The 18,353-nt window shown below is 38.3% G+C and overlaps 1 protein-coding gene across 1 annotated transcript in view; it reads right to left on the bottom strand.

Moving 5' to 3' along the window:
- The window catches only part of TMX4 (thioredoxin related transmembrane protein 4), a 36,043-nt gene extending 19,214 nt beyond the window's left edge, over positions 1-16,829 (bottom strand). The window contains exons 1-3 of the mRNA XM_074346941.1: positions 16,492-16,829; positions 8,326-8,441; positions 703-748 (exon numbers count right to left, since the gene is read on the bottom strand). Coding sequence (XP_074203042.1) covers positions 703-748; positions 8,326-8,441; positions 16,492-16,685 — 356 coding nt within the window. The 5' untranslated portion in view covers positions 16,686-16,829. The remainder of the gene's footprint in view (positions 1-702; positions 749-8,325; positions 8,442-16,491) is intronic.
- Positions 16,830-18,353: the final 1,524 nt, after the last annotated feature.

The raw sequence follows: 18,353 nt of genomic DNA, 5'->3' as shown, positions 1-18,353 counted from the left end.
ATCACTTACATTTCTCCACTTGGAAATTCATAAACACTTCACACTGTCTTCTCCATCCTGACCTCCATCTTCCAAACTTCACCTGTTCTACTGGTTCCTCAGTAGTTTTTACTAGTGAAACATGGCCTGTCGGTCTTCATCACAGCCTCTTCCTTTCTTATGGCTAATCAGTCACCAAGGTCCAACGATCCCACCTCCTAAGTATCTCTGGAACCCACCCCTGCTTTTCTCCTTCCCCTCGGAGGCCTCCCACCTGATCCTCTCATTACCTGAGCCTCTCACCTCATCCTGCAGGATGATCCACTTTACCCGACGGGCCAGCCACAGAGAACTAGTTATAGACTCAGAAGGCACCTCCTCTCCTCCTGGCCTTCGCCATGATCTATGCTCTATCTGGAAAGGCCTTCTCTACCCTGCCTGCTTAACCCATTCCCACTTATCTATTAAGAATCATCCCACTCTTCACATCATCAGAAAAATGTTCCTTGATCTCCCCACTTATTTTTTGCCTGAAATTAGGTTCCCTTCTCTGCAGCACGAGGGGCACCCCCCCCTTCTCACACTGTCACTCGGGGCAGACCAGTCTTTTCCCCCCCAAATGCTAAGCTGAACAAGTGATGGTTACGGAAAACAACCTAGAACCCCTGGTACATGTCTACTGATTTCTGATCTTTGCACGACCAGAACATTGTTTAAACTTACTGAAAAAACGCTGGGAGGGTGGTGACGAAGAAGCGGCCACTCAAACCTACAAGAAGCACAGACAAAAAAGTTACCAGTCAAACTCAGACTAAAGCAAGCACCTCAGTTAAGTTCTAAGAACAAGCAGCCATAACCACAATATAAAATCTTTCCAATTACTGAATCACATTTACTATTTATTTGTTTTGTTTTTTTTTACTTAAGGAAATTTCTACCCATTTTTATTCACCTAATACTTTCTAGTCACTGACACACAACTTGCGTATCTCCAATGTGTGAAACTGGAGTTTTCTGGTTTGTATATTATATAGAATTGTATGGTGGCTGAAAGGACAGGTTTTAGTCATGCAATCTGGGCTAACTAACTAAATTCTCCATTTACCAGCTTTGTGACCTTAGATAAATTACCTTTCCAAGTCTTGGCTACCTCATCTGTAAAATGGGAACATAAAAGCCTCAGAACTGAATTGTTCTGGGGTTCCATTAGATCATTACCTTAAGTGTTCAGCACATAGTAAAGGACTCAATAAATTATAGGTATTACTACACCAATGACAGGGTTCAAAAGAATAACAAGGAACACAAAATAATAAGATCATGTATAACATTTGTACACATAAAATCTGCAAGTCCTGTCGAGGGATTTTATGTACATTAAACAGATTTTTTTCAATTTGTCTCAGCAAACCTTTGCTGAACACTTAACAACACATATCACTTGTTACGCCGAGGTACACTGGTACACTAGAGACAAAGATAAAGAAAATCCTCAGTCACTCAAAAAATATTCACTAAGCATCTTCTTTGTTCCAAGGACGGTGATAACCACTCACGATACACAGATGAGCAAAAACACATACAGTCTTTGTTCTCACAGAGTGCACAGTCTAGCAGAAAAACTTAATCAAATAACCACATGACTATAAACAGAGATAAAGGTTATCGAGAAAAGAGACACACAACAAAAACCTGCATGAGACTAGGAGCAATGAGCATCGTGCTCTTTAAATGTTTACAAGTAAATACTTATGTGTGTACCAAAAGTGAGTGAGCCTGGCTCTGGCCAAGAGAAGCAAATCTGAAGGCTCCCTCTGGCCAGCACAGAAAACTGAGACATAATTTTCATGTTTCTCATCACTTTCGCTTTGAAGAACAGTCTGATTAAATCAAATATCTATTCAAATAAAGAGGCTCAAACTTTGTACCTCTGTGGTCACCTGCAATTTGAAACACCAAAGTTTTACTTTTAATAACATAGGAAATTTGCTTATACCCATTTTATAAGTTAGACCTATATTCAGGATAATAATCCACTAATTAATGCTGAGTCTTTCCCAAAAAGAATTTTTTATTTGTTCTGAAATCAAACCAAGTAGACTCTGAAACATCCCTATGGCACTTAAAAGAAAACACAGTACTCTGAAGGTAATAAAAGTCACCATTACAAAAAGAAACATTTACTGCATACATTTATCATTGTACATTTGGCGGTGGTGGGGGAAGCTTGTACTGACAGTAACAAAAACACAAGTGACCTGAGAAGTCAACTGAGAACTGTAACAAGCATGCTGACCTCTAACACTGTTCAGAATTCCAGCCCAGCAGGGTAACATGGGTATCTTTTCATGTAGTTCCAACTCTAATTAACCAGGGAAACAAGCATTGGTAATCCTAAATTTTATATGCTTTTACCTCATAGTAATTCTTGCAAAAAGGTTCATACCTCATTTTTCTCCTAGCTAGAGAGAGTCTTATGACCACTCAAAGAAATTTTCTCTAAGGAGTTATAGTAATAGAGAATTACACTTTGTTTATGTGGCCTTTTCAAAAGGAATGAAAAAATAACATCCCATCACTACTTTGTTTCTATTTATATTTTATTTTTATCAGAATAAACAGATAGGATTCTAATAAATGTTAGGTATCACTGAAAGCAAAATTTTTAACTTGTTCTTTAAAATTCTTCATGTGACCTTGGTCATCACTGGCCATGGCAATAAAGAAAAAAGTAACACATAAATCTTAAAAGTAGTTTATAAAATGTATTAGATTATACAATATGCAAAACAGTATGTCCAGATTTATGAGCCGGCTTGCCTGGGGTTAAATTTATTAGTTTTTAATATGCCACAGTTAATTCAAACTCTCTGGGTTTTAGTTTTCTTATTATAAATAAGCATCACAATTTCTATCTTACAGTATTACAGTATTAAGTGATTTTATATTTCTAAAGTACATAGAAAACAATGTCTGACATATAATAAGTATTAAATAAACGCAATTATTTTCTGTATTTAAATCTCTGATTCAAAGTTAGAATAAAATAAGAGGATACAACAAACACTAATTTAGTCTTAAGTGCTTTGGAAATTGTACATTATCTTCTTAACATAACTTAAAACTTTATAAATAAATGCACCCATGAAAATGAATGAGTAGGGAGAAAATAAGAAAAAAGAAACACAATGATAGATGATGGTCTTTGAGATTTTTTTACATGTCTCTCATTCAGGCTAGAACGTAAAACAGCACATTGTTCCCAAAATGGCTAGATTAAAGGTATAAAACGGTATGGCTTTTGACATGAATGTCTTCTAACCTCTAATACTGAGGCTATGAAATGTGAAGAGACAATTTTATCTGAAAAGTTAAACCATGACCAGTTTGGAACAGAGAAACACCATGTGAGGTTGTGGCTTCAGAGTTTAAAAACAAGTGCAGATCTTACAGAATTACAAGGCTGCAGTTCATTTCAAGGTCTGCATAATGGTTCCCCACAACAAGCTTCAGAGAGCTTGGAAGTAAGTGCATCTCTTAAATACTTAGAGATAAAGTTTGACCACAAGGTCTCCCAGAATTTCTGCATACCTTTTATATTTTAAGGGTAACTTCCATTTTAAAATGAAGACCGAACTGCAACATAAAAGGGATTAATCCAAAATGCAGAAAAATATTTCATTTCTTATTAGCAAGCTTATCTTAAACACATATAACAAAAGGAAAAGAAGAATTAAAAATTAGAGAAATAAAAATTATGGCAGGGAACTAATTTTCATTTGCAAAAACACAACCAAAATTATTTAAATTCAATATTAGGAAAATGGGGACAGCTACGAGCTTCTGTTCTACCACCTATTAGCTGTGTTATTTGGGGCATGTTACTTAAATTCTCTGAGCCTCAGTTGTCTGAGAAACATATAAATAGTTTGTTCTTCCTAGGATTGTAATGAAGCTAAAATGTATATAAGTGCTTAACACAATTACAAACTGAAGTAAATGCTTACTAGGTGTTAGTTATCATCGCCAAAGAAAGTAAAAGAAGGGAAACAATAAAAAAAGTACAACTAATATCACCACTGAAATTGGAAAAAGTTGTCAGTATATTAGAATACAAAGACTAAGCTTTACAACTATAAAATAGAACATTAACACTAACTAAAGGACAGTGAACTGAACTGGCTTCTATAATAAATGAGTGGCTTTAAGGATGATGCTCATTCTTGGCTACGGGAAGGGTCTGTTCTGGTTCACCTCTCATCTAGTGAAACAGCCTGGGTGCTCTCTGAGCAGCTGCTGTTTTACCGTCCTAGACAACTAAGCTCATCTGCATGGAACAGAGGGTTCAAGTATATCCTCATTAAATTTAATTTTCCAAACTCAGCTCCACTGAAACATCAGCTGGTCCATGCAGTATTAAACAGGCAATGAAAAGCAATCAAATCTAAGGCCTGTCCTTTCCCTGACATCTACATCTCAGCTGTAAAAATGCATTATGCTTGCAATCCCCAGTCTTTCTAATTCTGAAATCTTATTTTCTATTTAAAATACCTGAAAAAAATCTCTTACTTGATATACTGAAAAAAATGGGTTACAGGCATAGCTGAAGAGTAGGCATAAACAAAAATTCTCGCTTTCCCTTTTTCTTCTTTTTAAATTTTGCTTGCAGGCAAAAGAAATGAAATTATCTCTTATTAGCATTCCTGTGCAAGGCAGCCCTGATGAAAGGTACAGTAATGGAGATCTGTATCCAAATATATATCTGTACACAGAAACGTGCAGGAAAGTGCTCAACTCGGGAAACTAATGTCATTTCAATGGTTTCCCATTGCTCACTCAGGATGTGAGACTTTGTAAAAATGAAGTAAATACTTAAATAGCTTCCAAGGATAGGGACAAGCTGCCCTGGAGATTTGCCAACGAGTCAGTTCGACATGACACCCTCTCTCCATTCGGCTTCCGGGACCCCTACATCTCCACCACCTTCCTGGCTCACGGAAAGTTCCTCTGCTGAAGCTTCTTTTCTTCTAAATACTGGAGTGTCCCAGTTCTCAGTTCTCAGACTCTTCTCTGCACACACTCTCTAGGTAGGTAATCTCAATTCTTCCCTTGGTTTTGAATACTGTCTACACTGGTGATCCTCAAATGTATCTCTAGCTCATCTCTATTTGGATTTCTTCACCTCAGACTTAAACCCTGTCCCAAACTTGCTTCTCCTTCAATCTCCTCCATCTCCTCTCCTTCCACCAAGTGCTACAACCAATCTATCAGGAAATCCTTTGGGATATTCCAGCCAAATGCCATCTCTCAAATCCAACCACTTAACGCTGCTGCTACGAGTCCAGGCCACCATCCTCTCCACTCTGGACCACCGCATTAACCTCTTCACTTATCTTCCTTCCACCTCTGACCTCCTACAGTCGATTTTTCCCATAGCAGCCAACTAAACACGTTCAAAACATGAATCAAATCATGTCACTCCCCTGCTCAAAACCTTTCAGTGGCCTCCTTTCTATCATACTTGGTATAAAATCTAAACTCCTTACCATGGCCAACAAGAGCGCACATGATCTGGCCTGAGCTATCTCTCCAGCCCCATCTGTCTTGAGTACCCCACTGGCTGTCATATTTTTTCTCAAATAAACTAAGTACACTATCTGCACATACAGTTTGCTCTGCTTGGAATGCTCCTCCCCTAAAGCCTGTTGAAATTAATTTCCTTAATTTGGTAAGACCTATAGTCAAACAGTACCCCCTGGACATCCTATTAAAACAGTGGCTCACATCATTATCTATAGTTTTACCCTGCTTTCTTCTTCATGCCCTTACCACCACCAGACATTATTTCTCATTTTACTTTCATAACTGCTCATCTTCTTCACTAGGATGTAAGCTCAGTAAGGAGTCAGGTCTTCTCTTCCTTACTCACCTGTATCATTACTCACCTGTGTCATTACTCACCTGTGTCATTATTTACCTGCATCATTATTCACCTTTATCATTATCTACCTGTATCATTATCTACTGTATCATTATTCACCTGCATCATTATTTGCCTGCATCATTATTTACCTGCATCATTATTCACCTTCATCATTATTTACCTGCATCATTATTCACCTGTATCATTATTCATCTGCATCACTATTTACCTGCATCATTCATCTGTATCACTGGTATCCAGAACGGGGGCTGGTACATGGTAGGAACTCAAATACTTGTTGAATAAACACATTATTTCTAAACTCTATTAAAATATTATTGGAAAATATTAGGTTTATAATTTAAAGAAAAATTACAAACATTAAAGAGTATAATCTAAAGTGAAATACTCTCTAGGCCACTCAGTCCTGTGGGTAGAATTCTGTTTTCTAATTTTTATTTGCCAGTTAGTTTTTAAGTTTTTATCATTTAAAATAATTCTAGAGCCTCTACTTTTAAATAAAAATTGTTGTAAAACACAAAACAATTAATCACATTTTGTTTTTTGGACTGTTTCTTCACTATTCCAATGGAACACCAGACCAAAGACTTTTTTTCCTTCTTCTTTTGATAAATATTCCATAGAGAGAGAGAGAGAGTTTATATTTACATAAATGCTATGAGTCAGTGATTAATTTGTTTTTAAAATATTTTGTTATAATTGATTTCTCTCTTGCTTCATTATCAAAAAAGCACATCCACTTACAATGGAAAAAATAGCTGTAAATCAACATTTTAGATGGAAAGATTATACTCAATTAGACTTTAGATCTGTTAAGTCTATCATAAAGCTAACTGTTTAATTAGTTTAATTTAAATCATGCTGTGAATTCACGCCAGGTATGCCAAAAGGCTGAAATGTGAATAGGCCAGCTGCATTTCTAAGAAATTCATCATAAAATGCATCCGGTGCCCACTAACTAACAAGGCTTACACCTGATTTCACTGGACACAAACTACTAAAAGACAAAAACAAGTTTACAACAGCAATGTAACTGCAATGACTTGGCTTCCAAAAGGAAAAACTCATTACAACAGCCAAAACCATGAACTAATAACTGTAATTCTCCATCTCTAAATAGCAGATAGGTAGAAGTGACTTTGATTCAAATGCTTCAAAAGGTGGAGGTTTGAGGACACACAGCTTATGACAGAAATCTCTCTCCATGAGTTTGTCAACACACAGACCTTAACAGACACCATTCATTTTGTTGTCCAAGTAATTGATAATTCATTACTTTGTGTTTTTTGAATTCATTTATTACAGAGAAGGAATAGCTCCATTTCCATAGCCACCTTCTTATTCCCCCTTGTGAAGGATGCAACAGGTAGAAATTGAATGTAGACAGGAAAAATTTGACTAATAAAGTTTGAAAATAGTCAAATTTGAGATTTAAATTTTAAAAATCCAACTTTTCTCAATTTACATATAATACAAAGTTATTTTTAAACTATAAATACAAATTTATTGTGGTTTTTTTTTTCAGAATTAATGTCTCTTCTATCTCACTCATTTGAAAAATTACATCATTAACAGCTAGTAAATGCAGATAGTGACAGAATTAGAAATTCACCATTCTGGAACACTTAATAAAATGTTTGATTCCAGTAAGATCATCACAGATCTTAAAACCCCAAAGTATCACCCCACAGATTACCTGCTAGCTACAAAGTGAAGTCTTTTCTTTGTAACTGAGATATTTAGTGTCATCACCTTAGCCAAGTGCTCAAACTCAACATCACTAATGGTGACAGTATGTGTCTTCTAATGAGATACAATGTAAAGTCACAGCATCACCTGCCCATAAATGTCTGACCTAAATCACGCCTCTAGACTGAAGTTTACAGAAAATACAGGATACACAAGAGTAAGTTAAATGTCACTGTAAGGAAACACCTGGGCAAATCCCTTGTCTGTTCTCTTCAGAGTATCGATGGCATGGCCAAAATGGAGGACTACTCTAGCTTGCGAGAGACTAAAAACACACAACCAAATGCAACTGGTGAAACTTGATTAGATCCTGGTTCAAAAAACTGTAAAAAGACATGTGGGAAATAATCAGGGAGATTTTAATAAACTATCATGATGTCTGTAAGTTATATTCAAATGATGCAGCAAAACACACACACACACACACACACACACACATATATATATATATAAAAAAAATACATATACACATACATATGTGTAAACAGACTCACATACAGACAGACCCAAATATGCCAAAATGTCACGTGTTGATTCTAGGTGATCAGCTTATGCAAAATCAATGTTCTAGTCTTTCAACTTTTCTGCATGCTTGAAAAAATTCAAGTGAAAAGTAACAAACTTACGAATTTAATGTTCAACATTCACTGTACCTGGTTCCTGAATGACGTCTACCTTCCCCACACTGATCTGAAGTATTTCACCATTCTTTGCAAACGTCTCCCATTCTGAATCGGTCTGCTGACAAGATGGACACCATGGGGCATAACTATAAAAGAACAATAGCTAATTAATATAAACACATGAAAATATCTGTAAAACAAAATAGAGTATTTAAATTTAAAAAATAAATTCTTACTAAGGAAACACAAAAGCAAGCTTTTCCAAAGTCATTTGACTGAGAAAAACAAAAGTACCTTTCCCCTCCAGAATTTAATATTATGCCTATCAACTTCCTTGGAAAGAATGAGCCAAAGTTGAAGGTTTTTCACAAATTACTGTAATACATAAAATGTTTTACTTCAATGTCATTGTTACAATCAACCCAAATTTTATCACTTTCCGGATAGTTTTTGGTTGGAGGGTGAACACTGCTTTGAGAGCGTACTGAAGGAGGGCAATCCTCACAAGGATGCCCCTCATCTGCCCAAACCAGTCTCAAACCCATCAAAGCTACAAATCTGATGGGCAGAGAACAGGAGAGATCTGTTGCTCATGGGTCCCCAAGAATGTGAGTCATTTCCAAAGATTTGTGGCAGTTCTGAACCATTTCTGAGAAAGAAAGAAGAAGCTAAACCAACTCTACCTGACACTTAGAAAACCCTGCATCTTCAATCAGAACCCTACTTTTTACATTTATTTTTTCCACTCAATAAACACCAACTGAGCACCATCCTAGAAGCTGAGGCTACAACTGTGACCAACACAGATGTGCCTCCTCTCTCCTTGTGGGTCACACAGTCCAAGAGGGAATTACAATCCAGGCGGCAAACGTGAGAACAGAGCAGATGGTACAGAGACACCCAGAAGCTGGGTTATCTCAGAGGGGCCCAAAGAGAGAGAAGCATCTGTGCCAAGATCCAAAGTAGGAGTAACAGCCAAAAGGGGTCTAGGAATGTTCCAACCTGAGCAGAGAGAACAATACATGTGAAGGCTCAGAGTACTGAGCATTTAAATCAAGTTGCATAAGGAATTAGGACTATTCAAAGCTCCACGCTTAGCCCTAAAGAGATACCAGGATTATGATCAGATTTACATTTTGTAAAAGTCACCCTGGAGCTCTGTAGATAATGGATCAAGGAAGAATAAGATGAAGCAGAGAGAAGAACTGGAAGGCTGTCCCACTCTAATTCCATCTCTAAAAAAGACTAGCAGAATCAATTCCAAGATTATTCTAAAAGGCCATTAATCTTCCCATTATAGCTCACTGTGCAATCCCTGAGGTCCAGGAGATATGGACAAGAGAACATGGTCCAAGAACGATCTGCTGACATCTTTGAATGTGGATTTTTTAAAACACTTGTATCTCTGCATTTCCAAGGCAAAGTACACCCTGTTATACAGTAAGTGCTCAATAAATGTTTGTAGAATACATAAATGAACGAACTTTAAAGAAAATTACACTCTTCATCTGAGAAAATAGTTATTTTCTACATATTTTCTAAATATCCAAATGGCAGATGAGACTGTGTCAAGCAGTTGGTAAACTGTAGGGAAAAAAAGGAACATTCTGTTATTAAGTATATTTCAATAGGCATTTCAGTATATTGGATAAGAGTTCTGCCGGAGGAATCAGAAAGACCAACTACAAATTGTTCCACACCTCAGCTTTCTCAACTGCAAAATAGGATAATAACAGCAGCTTAGAAGGTCATGGGAGATTAGATGATGCATGTAAAGCAGGCACATATTAAGAAAAATCATTAATATCAATTACAATTGTAACATACTGCTTGGTTCAGAGGCATTTTTATGATGCCTTGGCTTATCTGAACCTTATCATCTCACTGTCAAGCTGGGCAGGTTCAGAGACACCTAAGAGCTAAGACCACACAGGGCAAGAACCCAGATGGAGGTATCTGTGTGATTAAAATGTCCAAGGGAAATAAGACCCACCAGAGACAGACGGAGAGAAAGAGGGAGAGACAGAGGGAATAAGCAAACATTACCAAAAATAAAGACAAAATCTTGAAGTACCATTTAATGAACTCTAGACCCTCTTTGCTTTGTTTCCCTAGATCTGTTTTTGTATAACTCATGGACATATTTGCTACATCAGTAATTATTACATCACGCAAATTTCATCATTTAAAAAATCTGAGTCCCTAATCTCTAGACAGACTATTATACAGATTGAGATCTGTGTGAAACTGACCCTCAAATATACAAATGCCACTGAGGTAATTCTAGATTTCCATGTTCTTTGTAGCCGCTATCCACTAGTCTGTAAGGCACTGTTAATGCCATTATTTCTAAGATTCAATCAGAGTTTATTGTGTTGGAAAGCGCCAAGGTTATCCATTAACCTAGTGTACTCTTTTAGTGGTGGAGATACAGTTCTGAGTTACAGAAGTGGGAACCGGTCCACTGTTGTTGCAGCTTTTTAAACTACAGTATTCTTTGTATCTAAAAGGCAGTAATTTAGAATTTACTATAAGTAAAACAGCTCCAGGGCCAAATGAATACAAAGGCAAATCATGTGACTGGAAAGGTGTTTTTCTTTCTCTCCCTCTCTCCATGCGTATATATAAATGAAATATGCATGAATAAAACTAATCAGAAAGAACCAAACACAATCTTCCCTTACATTTAAAACTAACTCAGAGTAACAGTCTTCTCCTAAGAACTATACAAGAGCTGACCAGCCCTAACTTTCTCTTTTACATATAAATTAATCCTTCTTTGATTTAAAAGCCTCAAAGAGGAATTAGTACCTTTATAGTCATGGAAACTGTAAAATACTATCATTTCTATTTAAACTTTTTGAAGGTGATAGTGGCATATAAAATCAGTAAGCTTCATAAAGAATTTGAAATACATTCCAGATAGCCAAATATTGTTAAATCCATCAACTTAGACAGCAGTCCGATGTTTTTAACCATTTCTGGGAAACAAAATTTAACAGCATGCTTTTGTTATCCACGTTGGTATTTACATACAAATTATACTTTGTTTCTGTTGTATGTAAGTAAGGTGGTTGAGGGCCCTTGATTTAACAATGAAGACCAAAGAGGTATACTAGGTTCATTTTTCTATGACTTAATAGATAAAACTAAATCAAAATGTCAACAAATGATGCCTTAAATACAAGTGTTATTCTACTTTCTAGAAAATCTGGATAAACTTAATGAGCCAAGGGTTGAAAGCCTTATGTTCAATTTTCTCTAGAAGGCCATTTCTAAGACAGGTTATCATAAAATAGAGAGAAAAAATAAAACCTGACAGCTCTGTGAAAACCATGACACCTGCAAGAGAAAATGGAATTCACTAACTTCACTAGAATGAACACTCCATGAAGCCAATGACGGGTGCATTGCTTGGACCTAGGACAGAGCCTGGCAAGTCCTAGGCCACAGTAAATACTTATTACATCAATGAACAAATAGAAGACAATACAGATTATCCATAATATCTGAGACAATATATACAGCTGCTTCCTTCAGTGATACACTGGAGGAAGCGATAGACTAAAGGCAGAATTAAAGCCTATTATTCATATACTCAGAGTCAAAAAATATTTATTGAACACTTAGGATTTGATAGTTATTAAATTTCTATAGATAAACAGGAAGAAGAAAAACTTTGTTCCTCTACTCAAAACCTTATTACTAGGGGAAGAGTAAGACCAAAACCTAGTACAAAAACATGTAAGTTAATTTATAAGTTGTGATAAGGCCATGCTAGATATAAACAAGGCACAGTGAAAAAGAACTTTCCTGGGTGGCTGGGGTGCAGGGAAGGCAGAGCACCTGTTTAAATGGTAAAAAGTGTCAGGAAAGTTCTCACAGGAATGCTCTTCTTTTGCAGGAATCAGAGCGATGGTAAACCCAACTACTCTGAATCCCACAGGGGAAAGGCCTCCCTTCACATGGGTGCTGGCCAGCTGAGAGCATAAGCGAGAGGCAGCCAGGCTCTGTGCCTTCCCATAGGCTCCCCCACAACGCAGCCACTCCCCCCAGCTTTCACTGGGGGCTGCAAAGCTCAGGCCAGCACTCTAGCTCTGGCTTTGCCCACCACTTACTAAGGATCTGGCCTAGGTCAAAGCTTTAACCTTCTAAGTTTTCAACTCCTGTAATTCATGAGAATGAAAATAATAATTTTTGCACCAGATGGCTGGGATGATCAAATTCTGAAAGGGAGCATCTTGAACTGGTGATGTAAGAAATGTAACTATTCACTGTGATGGAAATGACCGTGATGATGATGACAGCAGTGAAGATGTTACGGATGATTACTCTTTGTGGAAACAATCTGAAATCAAATACTTCGATATTAGCCTACGAGCTCCTTTTTTGCATGTTTTTAAACCCATAACAGTACCTAGGGCAGTGGTTTCCAATCAAAAGCATTTGGAAATCTGTATAGAGGATGGAATTTTAAACTTTTTTGGTGTCACATGACTACTAGAATGTTAACGGGCAAGGACCAGGGATGCCAAAGGTTCTACAATGTGTGAGCCAACCCCACACATCGAAGAACTGTCCAACCCTAAATGCCAGGAGTACCCTGGTGAGAACCACCGATGACCGCTCAGAGAGAGGAAGCATTCATTCAACATTTGCTAAATAAACAAATGCTACCTGTGCTATTTATTTCCTTCACAGCAGAGCAACTACCAGCCCCTGGAAATCAAGAAACAGAGCTCATTCCTAATCATCTTCCCAAGTTCCCAACCCTGAACCTGACACATAACAAGCAGTTAATATCTCTTATACATTCAAACAAATCACAACAATCTACGAGACTGCAAGAAATGACAGCTATTTGACATGGGCAAGTTAAGGCAATGATGTTGAAGATGGCCTCTCCAAGTGTAAGAATATTGGAAAAATGGTACTAAACCCAAGAGATCCTAGGGAAATCAATGAGGCTCTCCTCCATCATCAGATTACTAATTTCAATTCTGAGACATGGTCATCCCTAAAACAAAGTCAGGAAAAGTAGTGCTTTACAAAGACTTACATGCCTTGGAGATAAATTAATTTAACCCAAAGACATATTTTCCTCTGGGCATCAGTTTAAAGTACATGGGTCAAAATTAAGCTTTGTGGATACATTTATTTCTTTGGGGAGGGCACCACAACAGTATATAGATTGTATTACATCATATACTTTTCTGTTTCAAAAGAACAAGTCTTTTCTCAAGAACTGATACAACAGGAGCCAAGCAAGGGTTTAAAACAGCAAAGGGTTACAAAGCAACTGAATGAAGAACAATATGAAACAATGGAAACAGAAAAGAAAGCATCAGAAGGCATTTAAAAGGTTAGACAATCTTTTCTAAACCAAGAAAGGACACACTTTTCAAAGTTAAGAGGGAAAAAGCACAGCAAGCCAATTACAGAGGCAGAAACAGGGGTTAAAAAGTATCAAACAATATATGAAAACAAATAAGAAAAAAACTGAATGTACAGTAAGACCACAGCATTAACAAAAATGTTAATAGCAATGGGAGAATTTTTCAGGTTTTACAGAAGGTTTCAGGGTAGAAATGGTGAATTACTGCAAATATAGTTTTCACTGATATTTCTCCTTAACAGAGAAGTGTTTTTTTTTTAAATAGAAAATTCAATTGCAAGAATACAAAAGACTGACTGAAAGACAAAAGGAAATACAACAGATTAAATTTTACAATGGGGCTTTTCATGTCTTGGAGAAGATAAACACTGTTAGGTCCTTAAAAACAGATTATTGACACCAACCTAACCAGGAATTACAAATATAGAAAGATAGAAGCTCTGTATAAAGTGGGTTAGAAAAGAAAAAAATTCCAGAGGAGAGGTAGCATATAAGCAAATAAACAAATAAAGAGCTGTCATTCAAAGTAATGTTCAAATTTTAATATTATCAGGAAGCCTCCTAATTAGCTTCCTTAGAGAAATTAAATATATCACCTGTGGATCCCTAATGATCTCCATTTACTATGACCAGTTCATGTGACTCAGTGGTTAGCATGGGAGCTGGTATTAAGATATTTTGTTTTTCAGAAAAAGCTCTGATAATTTATTGGATGTTTGAATGAATTCCTAGAACTTTGTCGCAGGTCTACAGTGGTACTGAGGATATAAATATTATATTTTTTGAAGTGTTGGATTTTGCCAAAGGGAGGAAGAGTATTACAAATAAAGAGCCACAATATTTCTTCAGGACGAGCACTTAGGTTCTGGAATTTGGAAGTCATGGTTTAAATCCTCCTTCGTTCTAGCCTCACTTCGTATCGACCTATTGTGAAGTGTACTTGATGAAAAGAGAACTTCTACTAAAAAGATCTCAAGTGTCAGCTAACTTCCGGTCACAAGTGTCACCTTGCATCAGAGCCCAAACATACTCCATACAATGGACACAAGGCAAGCTTAGAGCAATTGACTACTACACCTAGGCTTGGACATTTATGAAGTAAAATTTGAACCATCAACACAGCCAAACGTAAGAGTTGTTGGCTGCTGCCTGTTTATAACCTTAACTTGGCTTACACCTGAGCTCTGGTGTTAGTTTTTACTTAAAAAAAAAAAAAAATCATAGCTATTCCAAAAGGAACTATAAAGAAGTTGAGGCTATTAAACCTAATGAGCCTTTTCTGCTATGACCTTCATCGTGGACATACACAAACTCAAGTTTTAATCAGAAAATTGACATCTAGAAAAACTCCATTGTATAAGTACCTACTGAGAAAAAGAACTTTCTGTAGCTGACAAAGTGCAGTCTCTCTAAAACTCTTCCATTATGACAAACATGACAGTCCTGTCGTGCTTACTTTAAATTTTTCTTTTAAATAGAAAATGACTTCCTCATTTCCATTCAAAGTAGTTAAGTGGCTTATTTCAATAAGTGCTTTACGTCTACAGATCTCCTTAATAATTTCATCGATTTATTATGATACCAAAGGCATTTTACTTTGAGATCTAAAATAGCCTCTTCTTTGTGACCAAAAGGTAATTACTCGTTTGAAGGGGTAATATGTGTTATATTCTTTCAACAATGTAATCTACTAAATGACTTGCAACTTTTGGCCCTGAGTGAAACTGAGGTTTTCATTCTACAGAATAATCTGTTCGCAATCTAAGTTCAAAGAATCAAAATTTAGTCTTGGACAAATAAAGGAAAAATTCAATTCTGTGAGAGTCTGTCCTCAAGGTAAAATTAATTAACAAACAGTGACAATCAAGTATGTATGTCACCTGGAAACCACAGGCCAGGGAGATGTGGTCTTGGTCATCACTTCTCTAACCACACTTCATTTTCCCTACAAGCTCTCCCTGGTGGTCTCTTCAGCCTATTCAGATATCTGCCCACTGTCTACTTCAAGCCCAATTTCAAATGGTTACTTCTTTCCTAGTAGAAGTTCATTTTAAGCTACAATGAACAAATGCCCCGCTTGCTCCCGAATTCAAAACTGCATTTTCCCACCTCCCTTCAAGCAAAGGCACTAACCAAGATTTACCTTCTGTTGTTCAAGAGGGACAATTAATTATTACTGTCCCTTTCTTTATGACACTAGCACAGTTATTTACCCAGAAAGCCCTACCTCCAAAATTAACAATTATCAACATCTGAATTTTTTTTTTTTTTTTACAACTTCAAAGGCACCATCTTTCTGCTTTATTTTTCACAATGGCATCTCGGGGTTCTCCAAAATGAAGACCAAGATACTTTGTCCAGACTGGTCTGCCCTTCACCGTGCTGCAATGATTCAACAAGTCCCTTGCCTACTCAGTGCTACGTATTTGATCTGTAAAGAAGTGTCATTGAATGAGAGCCCTTTCTCCTCTGCAGCCACTTTTATGGAAAGCACGCGATTTCCTTGCTGATCTTCTCTGCTGCCCTTCCTCCCCTTGGTAAATGCCCACCCACCCCATCCCTAAAACACTTCCTCCCCAAGCAGGGGACCAGCCAGGCGGTGGGGGGATGCGCAGCACCCGCAGACCCTCCGCGGAGGGCCGAGCGCGCATGCGCAGCGCGAGCGACACAGCCCGGCGCCGCAGGTAGCGGGGAAGGTGGGTCCCGGGCCCGAGGTCGAACCAGGCGGGCAGTGCGGGAGCCGGAGCGGGGGCGGCCCGCACGAGCACGGCGTGGCGAGCCGGGCGGGCGGGCACACTCACAATTTCAGCATCCACTCGCCCTCCATCACCAGCGTCCAGTTGGAGGCGGTCATGGGCAGCACCAGGCTCCGTTCCTCAGGCAGCGCGGCCTGCTCCGGGCGGGCCTCCCCCTCCGCCGCCTCCGCCGCCTCCGCCGCCGCGACCCAGGCGGCCAGGAGCGCCGTCAGCAGCGGGCCGCGGCGCCCGCCCGCCATGTCGGGGCGCGGAGCGAGGCTCCTCTGCAGGGAAAGAGTGCGGCGGGCCCGCCGATGGGGCCTTCCCGGGAAGCGCGCGGAGAGGCCGGGCCGCCCCGCCTCCACCTCCGCCTCCGCGCGGCCGCTCCGACCAGCCCAGCTCGCCGCGCGCGCGGCCGGCGCCGCCTCTTATCGGCGCGGGCTGGCCGAGGCCACGCCCCCTCCCGCCGCGACTCGCCGTTGCCCAGGGCGTCGGCTGCCTTGGCAACGGGCGCCCTCTCTTCCTGACCAAGGCGTTGAAAATAAACAAACCACCCAACGTTGCTTAAATTAGAACCCGCCCGGCTTGTGCCCAGGCCCCAGTAAGGCGGGTTGGCGCGTGTGGGTCTTTCGTAAGAGAAACATGGCCAGTAATTTTAAAATGCATCCCCTATTCAACGGTAGCAAAAATAACAACGATGGAGTGCAAAGTAAAACGTTTAGAGGAAAAAACGAAGGGACGCATTGGGCATCCCTTGTTGAAAGGAAGAGGAAAATTTAAGTACTCTTTGCGTGTGTTTACCGAAGTCTTACTGCCTAATTGGAAATAATGAAACTAGACCATGCAATTGCATCTTTTACAAAAGTAATTTTAATTTCATAAAAAAAGGTTAAAACATGGGTAGTAACAGATAAAGTGAGTCAATTGATAAGAATATTGCCAGTTGTGATAAAATGGACCTCATGCTTCTTACAATTTCGTCAGATCCAAAATGAGAATAGCCTTAAATGGTTTCCAGATACACATTTGATGCATCTGTACCTTGAGATCACTGTACCCTTAGTATGTATGTCTGAATTGCAATTAGAGGCTGAGTGAGCTTTCCCAAAGTGTGCTTTACAAGAATTTATTAGATGTGCAAAGCATAAAACTGGGTAGTGTGGTCAATATATCAATGAAAAAGTGTGATTTCTGTCCTGAGTACATGAGATCAACCTCCAAACAGTACTTATAGGAGAGAAAGATGAATTTTGCCTCCAGAGAAGATAATACCTGAATTAAGTGTCAATTAGTAGTTGTTCAATTCTATGGGGAGCCAGCCCTTATCATCAAAATATAAGGCTCAAATTTATAAACCACTGTAAATTTTGAAAATGTCCATGCAAAAGATGTTACCAAAAGTCACTAATTTTATATAGATCAATCCTATCAACTCAGTGGAAAACATTTTATTTTGCTTTTAACAAGAAATGACATACACAGACCTTCTATCATTCTTTTCAGTGCAGCTTTTGTACATTCATGTGATTGGTAAAATGAAAAATGTCTTAAAAGTAGAATCTGATATTAAAGAGTTACTATTAATTTTACTGGGTGTGATAATGATGTAATGACTATATTTTTAAAAATCTGTTGGTTACAGATAGTGAAATATTTATGCATGAAGTAAGATGATGCCTAGAATTCACTTTAAAACACTCCAGAAATAAAATTTGGGGGATGGACGGAGGATAGATGAAACAAAAGTGGCACCATGTCAATCAGTGTTGAAGCTAAGTTCATTTTTGCTATTCTCTCTACTTCTCTGTAGGCTGGAAAATTTGCAAAATGAAAAGTCCAAATGAGAAAGAGAATCATTGTATCATTGCTGAAGCTTTCCCTCGTTTCTAACGCAAACTGTGTGTTCAAGGATTGCATTTCTTGGCCTT

This window comes from Camelus bactrianus, chromosome 19, assembly GCF_048773025.1.
Source record: "Camelus bactrianus isolate YW-2024 breed Bactrian camel chromosome 19, ASM4877302v1, whole genome shotgun sequence".
Classification (NCBI taxonomy): domain Eukaryota; kingdom Metazoa; phylum Chordata; class Mammalia; order Artiodactyla; family Camelidae; genus Camelus; species Camelus bactrianus.
This window is presented reverse-complemented; position numbering and strand designations above follow the sequence as displayed.